At 50.8% G+C, this 9,460-nt stretch overlaps 1 protein-coding gene across 1 annotated transcript; it reads left to right on the top strand.

Annotated features, from left to right (window-relative positions):
- Positions 1–248: 248 nt before the first annotated feature.
- SSTR4 (somatostatin receptor 4) lies at positions 249–2,232 on the top strand. Its single transcript, XM_059407885.1, has one exon. It carries the CDS (start codon positions 419–421, stop codon positions 1,583–1,585), a length of 1,167 nt encoding a protein of 388 aa, XP_059263868.1. The 5' UTR covers positions 249–418; the 3' UTR covers positions 1,586–2,232.
- The last annotated feature ends 7,228 nt before the right edge of the window (positions 2,233–9,460 follow it).

Genomic DNA, 9,460 nt, shown 5'->3' with positions numbered 1-9,460 from the left:
CCCCAGGTTAGTCCCCTGCCATCCCCAGAGCCGCGTCACTCAAACGGAGGACTCAGGGACCCTCCCCCACTCCCCCGCTCCAGCCTCGTGGCTGCAGAGTACAGAGCAGGGGGAGGGAGCGGCAACCGGCTGGAGAAGAGGCCACGGGGCCGGGGGAACGGATCTAAAGTGAAGGAAGACCTGCGGCGGGGCTGGATCCCGGGCGGGGGCCCGGATGGTAGTGCGGCCCGGGAGCGGAGGTGGGCGAACGGGGCGGGGCACGCGGGCGCGGGGACTGGGGCGCGGGATTGGAGGGTGCTGCCGGCGGGCCTGCCGCCGGCTCTTCAGGCGGAGCAGGGAGAGGCGCGTGCCTCTGCGCCGGAGCCCTAGCCCAGTCTGCTCCGCTGCGCTCCGCAGCTCCGGGAGGGCACCCCTGGGCATGAGCGCTTCCCCGACGCTGCCCCCGGGGGGCGAGGAAGATCTCGAGAAGGCCTGGTCCCCAGCGGTCAACGCCAGCTGCGCCCCGGCCGGGGAGGAGGAAGCGGCGGCGGGGACCGGGGATGCGGGGGCAGCAGGCATGGTCGCCATCCAGTTCATCTACGCGCTGGTGTGCCTGGTGGGCCTGGTGGGCAACGCCCTGGTCATCTTTGTGATCCTTCGCTACGCCAAGATGAAAACGGCCACTAACATCTATCTGCTTAACCTGGCCATCGCGGATGAGCTGTTCATGCTGAGCGTGCCCTTCGTGGCCTCGTCGGCTGCCCTGCGCCACTGGCCCTTCGGGTCTGTGCTGTGCCGCGCCGTGCTCAGTGTGGATGGCCTTAACATGTTCACCAGCGTCTTCTGTCTGACGGTGCTCAGCGTGGACCGCTACATCGCCGTGGTACACCCTCTTCGTGCCGCCACCTACCGGAGGCCAAGCGTGGCCAAGCTGATCAACTTGGGCGTGTGGTTGGCGTCCTTGCTGGTCACCCTGCCCATTGCCATCTTCGCAGACACGAGGACGGCTCGGGGCGGCCAGGCGGTGGCTTGCAACCTGCATTGGCCGCACCCGGCTTGGTCAGCGGTCTTTGTGGTCTATACTTTCCTGCTGGGCTTTCTGCTGCCCGTTCTGGCCATCGGCCTGTGCTACCTGCTTATTGTGGGTAAGATGCGGGCGGTGGCACTCCGGGCCGGCTGGCAGCAGCGGAGGCGCTCCGAAAAGAAGATCACGCGGCTGGTACTGATGGTGGTAGCCGTCTTTGTGCTCTGCTGGATGCCTTTCTACGTGGTGCAGCTGCTGAATCTGTTTGTGACCAGCCTTGATGCCACGGTCAACCACGTGTCCCTCATCCTCAGCTACGCCAACAGCTGTGCCAACCCCATCCTCTATGGCTTCCTCTCTGACAACTTCCGCCGTTCTTTCCAACGGGTTCTCTGCCTGCGTTGCTGCCTCCTGGATGCCGCTGGTGGTGCTGAAGAAGAACCCCTGGACTATTATGCCACTGCTCTCAAGAGCAGAGGTGGGGCAGGATGGATATGCCCTCCACTCCCCTGCCAGCAGGAGCCCTTGCAACCGGAACCCAGCCACAAACAGGTCCCCCTCACTGGGACCACCACCTTCTGAAGAATGCTTTCACCTCCTCCCCAGCCTGGCCACCTCGAAGGAGTCTGTGCCGTCCTTACAACCCAGCAGACTGCCTGTCCCTGATGGTCACCTAAGAGCTGCCACCTGTTCCCACCACGGGCACCTTTTTCCAGCAGTCTCCATGCTAGCCCCAAGAGCATCAAAGCTCCTTTGCTTTCTCCCATCCCCAGGACTCTGGGTTTCAGGAGGATACCTCCATGGGGGTAGGACTCTTCTGAGTGCTGATCTATGATGTTAATTATCCTTGGACCTCTGACTATTTTCCCAGGGGTGGGAGGCCGGGGCATGCCAGGGAGGAATAGCCATCTGCCTATGACGTGTGACAGAATCTCTATCTCTGCCCGGGAGAGGACTGTCCAGAGGGTGGAGGCAGCCAGTGCCCTTACTCTCTGCAGATTCTTTGGCTGTGGTGGGGGCATCACATGTTTGATACAAAAAGGGAAGAAGGAAGATGCCTCCAAGCACACTCCCTTTGCTTCCGTTCCTGGGCTCTTCTCTAACTGAAATTTATGCACAAGGGTCTGGGACAACAGTTTGTCAACCCCATCCCCCCAGCGCTTGCTTGCAGTCAGAAGTGTCCCTCCGGTTGTCTTGGTCTGACAGCAGGCTTCCTGAATAGAAAAGGTTTGGAGAATCGTAATGTGGGATTCGTTATGTCACAAATTTTATTAGGTCAGTAATAAAAAAGCAGAAAGGGTAAATCCCATTTGCTCCTATTATGTGATTTTTTTGCCTCGACCCTTGGCATGGGAGCATGACCTCATTAAATCGGCAGTTTATACCACAGTGGTGAGTAGGAGGGGAGCCAGGGGAGGAGGGAAAGGAGACCAGAGAACGCAGATGGAAATCAGCCCAGATTTTGGATAGAGGAGGCAGCTCTATCACCCACTATTAAAAAAAAAAAAATCACAATTCAGTAAAACATCAACCAGATGTAGATAATAAACATATGTAGGCTGAACACAGTAAGCAACTCTTAACTTTTTGCCTGATGGATAAATTAGCTTTTCCCAAAGGAAAAAGTCAGCTTACGATGAGCTTTAATCCTGTTTTCTATGAAGAAATATTGCAATGCTTACGTTGGGCTCTGGAGTGAAAACACACTATTAAACATTTGTGAACGGCTATGTGGGGGAGATACCATCTGGCTTTAGCACAGCAGAAGACCCTTCTGGGTTTGGCTGATCCCATCCAGATGGAGAGAGGAACACAGGCAGGGAGGGAGGAAAAGACAGCTGAAGAGAGAGCCCCTTTGCTCTTCAAAGAGCCCCCTGGAGCTCACAGCTTCCTGGCAGGAGGGCTTCTAGAGAAAATACTTGGGATTTGCCAGCCTCACAGACCTCACCTGCCTTGAGCCTTTTCAGGCAGCCAGCAGGCGTCCCCAGATGGGCACAGGGGGCTTCTAGGAGGCTAAAGAATACTGAGGTATGGCCAGGATGGCAGGGTAAGGCCTAGGAGGATGTTCTGCTTCCACCCCGGGCAGCAAGGAAGAAGTAGAACAAAGCCAAGATCAGAGTTTTACTTGATATGAGCAGAAGCATGGTGTCTAGGAAACAGGCAAGAGAGCTGACTTCTGGTCCTAGATATAAATATTGTGTGAGGCAGGCAAATAGCTGAAGCCCAGGGTCCTCAGAGTTCCGCCGATAAAATCAAGAGGTCTTCCCGGTACAAGCACACTGTAACAGAGGTCTAACTGTATGTTCTTTTCCTTGTGGCTATAGATTCCAGCTTCTTCCCTACTGAATGAAAACCAAAAACAGCCCGAGCTATCTTTGGGCCTATAACCATTGGATCCTTGTTCCTCTAGCTGGCCAGCCAGAAGCATGGTGTGTAGGCGATAATCAGTGTGGATCCAAGTGTGTCTCATAGGACTGGGTGGGTTGAGGTAGAGATGCCGTTCTTTCGGGTCTGCGCCTTGGGGTATTGTACATCTGTCTGGCAGAGAAAATGTGTAGCCAATCTGTACTATGTCCTGGAGACATGGCTGTGGGTTGGAAGCTCCCCTTGAGCTCACAAACATGCATGCGCCCCATGTGCACACACACATGCACGTAAACACTGGACAAGGTCCAGCCCAAACCTGCTGTACCCACTAGAGTTTCTTTGGGCATCTGGAGTAAGTCAGTGCTGGTATCCACCAGCCTTGTGTAACTGTAATTTCCTGGCAGTCTTTGAAACCGAAGTATTTCTTTGTTCCCCAGTGTCCGGCAGCATTCAGCAGGGTGCTCACTCGGAAAATCTGGTTGACCCCCAGGCTGAGAGCAATGCAGCAAGGGGTTCATGGCCCTGGCAATGATCTGAAATGAGCATAAGCTCCTGGACTTTTGCCAGCCCCCCACCCCATCCCCCGCAGTTGTGTGGGGCTGGGGTCCTTCTCTTCAGTCTCCAAGATTCACACCAGGCAAACTCTCTGCTGAGGAAGATAGGGCACTGACCAAGCATCTTGGCAACACTCCTGCTGTGCTGAGTATTGGAAATGCAACGTTTTAAACTAGTTGGCGATGGTTGAGGCACAGACAGCCTTAGGCAATAAAAGAAAAAGTCCCCTAGAGACAGGGGCCCTCCAGCAGGACCAGAGACTAGTGTTGAAATTTCTCTGAGCCTCAGTTTCTCACGTGAAATGTGCACAAAAGCAGGGTGTGGGTTTGGAGCTCTCATTAGCTGTAAACCGCCTTCTCAAAAGTGCTGGAGAGGCGCACTAACTGAGGCAGTGGGAGGGTGAACGACAGCATTCTTTTATGCTGAGTACTCTTTCTATCCCTTGTTAAAAATGAGCGTGAACACCAACCCCTGATTTGGGAGTCATAAATCGGGCCCTGGAGGGGGCGGGGCTAGCGGAGGTGGGGGGGTTGAGGGGAGAGCCTGCTGCTGACCAGGGTCTTCCTCAGCTGCAGAGCCTTCCCGCTTCTTGGGGGGTAACACCTCATCACTGGCAGCAGCATCCGTCCTGGGAACAGTTATAACCCATTAACAGTGCTGTCGACCTTAGTTAGCATCAACCCTGAGACCTTTAGAACAGCTGGTTGCCTGAAACCCTCCCAGCTCCTGAGCAGCAAGATTACAGTGAAATGAAGTTAGGGACAGAGGCAGCTGGTGTCCTGAGACCCCTCACACATGTCACATACCTGGGGTGGGGGGGGCGGTCAGCAACGTACGCACCCTTTGACCTGAGTCCTGCTCTGTTGACTATAACAGCTTTTGGCTTCAAAATGAATGAAAACGTTATTCACCTGGGTAGAAACAGCTTTTTTTTTTCTTTTTTAATTTCTTTTCAGTGTTCCAGAATTCCTTGTTTATGCACCACACCCAGTGCCTCATGCAATACATGCCCTCCTTAACACCCACCACCAGGCTCACCCAACCCCCCCAACCCCCTCCCCTCCAAAACCCTCAATTTGTTTCTCAGGTTCATCTCTCCTCCAATTTCCCTCAACTCACTTCTCTCCATCTCCCCATGTCCTCCATGTCATTCCTTATGCTCCACAAATAAGCAAAACCATATGATAATTGACTCTTTTGTTTAACTTATTTCACTCAGTATAATCTCCTCCAGTCCCATCCATGTTGCTACAAAAGTTGGGTATTCATCCTTTCTGATGGAGGCATAATACTCCATAGTATATAAGGACCACATCTTCTTTATCTGTTTGTCCACTGAAGGGCATCTTGGTTCTTTCCACATTTTGGTGACTGTGGCCATTGCTGCTATTAATATTAGAAACAGCCTTTAGATACCCCCTTCAGTCAGTGAACTTGCCTTGCCTTCTGAAGTTGTCTTTAACTTGCTGTTCAGTAACAAGCCAGCTGTTTATTTTTACCAGATGGTCAGAAGATGGTGTTTGAACTTGACCGGTGATCACTCATCAGAATTCTTGCCCAATTTGTCGGCACTATGTCACAGAGCAAAGATGCATACTATTTTCATTTTAATCTTTAAATCCTTGGATTCACTTTCATTAAAAACATCATACTAGCACTGCTTAGGTGCCAAAGGCTGATATCAAAGAAGAAAAAAGCCCCCAATGTTCAGCCGTGCTCCTCAGAAACTGGACATGGCAGCCTGAGCAGTAACTGGGCCAAGCCCTGTAAATTTGGGTTTTTGAAGATTTTTTCGGGCAGGCTGCCGGTGATAAAACATCCCCGTCTCTCAGTACCCCTTACCTGGAGTAGGTGACAGAAAAGCCTCAGATTCCTTAAGCACAAATGTCAGAATCCTAAGGCTCTGTCTTGGGTTACATACCATCCATCAGCAACGCACCTCAAAGCTCTGCTCTGGGGAGCTGTGTGCAGGTGAGGGTGTGTGCACACAGAAGAGTGAGTGCTGCTTCTGGCAGCTTTGAGGCACCATGGGGAGCCTCCACAGACTGCCCCTCTGTCCTTATGAGACTTGGAAGTTAGGTGGCCAAAGATGAGCATTAATCAGAGAACCTCAGAAATGAGAGTAGAATTTTAAGCCGAAATTAGAGCAACCCAGGAATGGACTCTGGTTTCTATAAGATGATGTACTAAAAGAACCTGACATGGTTATTAGGGCAGGTTTCCCTAGGAAGTTTGCTGGAGATGACCTCCTTAAAGGACGAGTAAGATCCAACCAGGAGAAGAGGGTAGGGTAGAAAGTACAAAGGGCTCAAGGCAGAGGGAGAGCGCACGCAGAGGACCTATTGTGGTAGGCACTGAAGATCCACAAGGGATTAGGACAAGGGATAGATGATATCCAGTCAGCAAGAGGCATTGGGAGACAGACCAACAGTGCCTCATAAGTCCCTTTAAGGATTTGGGACCCTGGGCTCAGTGTCTAACCAGGAAGGGTGCATCTGAAAATGGGCAAGAACTTAAAAAAAAATCCAAGATCATTAATTGTGTCACTTAGAATGGAAGTACTGACTTGGTTGAAATAAAAACTACAGCTTTCTATTGTGGAAAGACACCACGGGCACCCCCTGATGCCACATGGGGGTGCAGTGCCTGGGTCTATTTCGGTTGCCTGAGGTCAACACTGGCACAGTGTGAATGTGTGGCGGTCTGGGGAGGACAGACTTGCGGACACACAGACCAGGGACAGAGCATCAACTTATCAGCCCAGTGTAACTGCAGGAAAGCTCCATGGTCCCTGGAGAAAGGCCAGAACAAGACTGTACGGGGGCCTGGCCTAGAGGAAGGTTCAGTATTTGAATGGTGACCAGCTGGCAGAGAACTACACAACAAGGTCTATACAGAGAATTGGATTTTTTTTTTTTTAATTTAGGATTTCTTTAGCCACTCTTGAGGAGGCTGTGATTTCTTTTTAATCTATTTTTACTGAAGTGTAATTTACATCTGGCAACAATCACTCCTTCTAGGTGCTCAGCTCTATGGATTCTGACAAATGTGCACTAATGATAGTTGTTCAACTGCCACCCCAGTCAAGGTGGGGACAGTTTTTGTCACCATGCACTTCCCTTTTGGTAGCAGTGATCCATGCCCTGAGAGGGAAGGCTGCCAATAGCACGGGCAGACAAGAGGGGACCAAACTGGGGGCAGTATGCTCCCTAAATTGAGGGAAACCACCCACCCATACCGTTTCCTGAGCTCCTTTACCCAGACAGGGATCTCTCAGCCCATTTACTGAGGAAACGCTGTCCTTTCAACATACCAGATATGAAAAGAACCTTTGGGGTCCAGAAATCTGTCACCCACAAACCAGGAGCTTGAGTACCTCCCTGGGCAAAGTCCCAACTTCTCAATGACCTCATAGTCTTTTACTCTGAACTTTGGAGAGAAAGCATGGCTTCCCCTCCAAGCCAAGGGTTCAGACTCCCTCCAAAGCTTTGCAGAGTAGATACACTTCAAGTGTATGGTGGACACATCATTTCCATTTATCCCAGGCCTGCAAGCACCTTGCTGCTGGATAGCCCCGTGTTCCCTGTCCTGAGCTCTGGACGTTCAGATAGAAGCCAGCACTTGCTCGGTGACTTTCCCTTCTCATCATGTTACTGTTGGATTTCCAAAGTCCCCCTTTGAGAGAAGGGTGAAATGTTTGATGAAAGACAGGAATCACATTCTGGCAAAGAATTGCTCAAAGTGGCACTTTTGGTTTTAATCACCATTTCAAGACAAATTTAACAATGGATGCCCCCAGAACAGGGGTGATGGTGTGCAAGGCTCAAGATCCCCAGAGTCTGTGGGACACTTTAATTCTCTAGGAATTAAAAGGAGTTGAAGCAAGAGGCAGAAGGAAGAAGGGAGGATTCAGGATGCTGTGGCAAACCACCTCTTCCCGGCTGGGTGGCTGAAGGAAGGTCTGCCTGGGAGTCAAACAACCCACGAGTAAGCAGTTGGGCCCAGTCTCAGTGTGAAGCCATAAGAAAGCTTTCAGAAAGATAATAAAGAGAAGTTGTCTCATGTTCCATATGTGGGAGAGAAGAAGGTTCATCTTAGGACAATACCAGTCATGATATGTCCCATTAAAAAAAAAAAAAGATTTATTTCAGACAGAAAATCAGAAAAATGCCTGGCGTGTGGCCCCAGGCGGCATGATATCATCAGACCCCAGTTTAGAATCTTGGTGTTTTTCACTGGATCCTGAAACCCTTCTGTGACTTGCTCCCCTGTCTCTAGTGGGTGTGACTTTGAACTAATGCATCCCCAGGGTTCTTCTTTCCTTTGTAATCACACTTTCAAAACAAGCTGAGAAGGATTTTGATCCTGTTAGAATCTGATGTTAAAAAAATATTTCATTTCTCTTGTGAGAGGAAATCAGTTGTTTGCCTACATCTGAACCTGCTGACCAAAAGAAAAAAAAAAATGAGAGAAGGACTCTCTCAAAACAAAAAGAGATAGTGTTGGACCCCAGGTCACATGTTCTGAAAACGAAAGGAAGAGCCGGGCGTTGCCTGTATTATTTTATGAAGAAACGCCTGAAAAGGTCAGGGATGTGTTTTCACATGAACTTGGATACCCCCCACAGAGTCTTGACCATGATGAAAATGTGTTTATGTATGTGCTTTGTAACCTCAGTTTTCCCTAAAGACATGAAAGAATAATTCGCCCCCATTTAACACGAGACCAACAGACCCCTCCCAGATTAGAACTTGGGGATCTCCTGTTACCTAGCCCTGTCCACACCCAGAATGGTAGACAGAAGCAGCTCAGGAAGTGTGAATAGGCAGCACCATCATTTCTCTTTGCACACTCCTTCCTTTCTTCTTTATTTTTTTTAAAAAAGATTTTATTTGTTTATTACAGAGAGGGATGGTGAGAGAGGGAACATAAGCATAGGAGAGCTGGAGAGGGAGAAGCGGGCTCCCTGCTGAGCAGGAAGCCTGATATGGGGCTCCATCCCAGGACCCTGGGATCATGACCTGAGCCAAACGAAGGCAGACATTTACTGACTGAGCTCCCAGGCTCCCCTCCTTGCTTCCTTATTGCACCCTCAAGCTCCACCCCCGAAATTGTGGCATGGGATTTGTCATCTTGCTTTTTTGTTCTTTCCTCACTCCTGGTGGGCTGCTAGGAATTTTGGCAGCATGAGTCCAGAGCACGGGGCCAATAAGCAAGGTGCTAGGAGACACAGGAGTCAGATTTCACTGAAACCTCTTTGCTGGAGGTTGAGAGAGTCAGGCAGTCTGGTCAAAGCTTAGAAAAGTTCATCTTTGTGATTCAAACATGAAAACATGGTGTGGGGAGACTCTGAAGGGGCAGCGGGGCGGGGGGGGCGTTGGCAGGCTTCAGGGAGGAAAGAATCCTCATCTGGTGTGTGCTCACAACTCCAATGACCGTGAAGGGGAGTGGCCTGAGTGACCCTTCTGGTCTGACAAAAATGTCCTATATGTTGATGATGGTGCTAGTTCCAGGAATGTGTGTACTCTTCAGGAC

The sequence above is a fragment of the Mustela nigripes genome, chromosome 7 (assembly GCF_022355385.1).
Source record: "Mustela nigripes isolate SB6536 chromosome 7, MUSNIG.SB6536, whole genome shotgun sequence".
Lineage (NCBI taxonomy): Eukaryota > Metazoa > Chordata > Mammalia > Carnivora > Mustelidae > Mustela > Mustela nigripes.
The sequence above is the reverse complement of the archived record's forward strand: the minus strand, read 5'-3'. Positions and strand labels throughout refer to the sequence as shown.

Coding starts and splice junctions, on each gene's coding strand:
- SSTR4 (XM_059407885.1), top strand. CDS start 419: ATGAGCGCTTCCCCGACGCTGCCCCCGGGGGGCGAGGAAGATCTCGAG.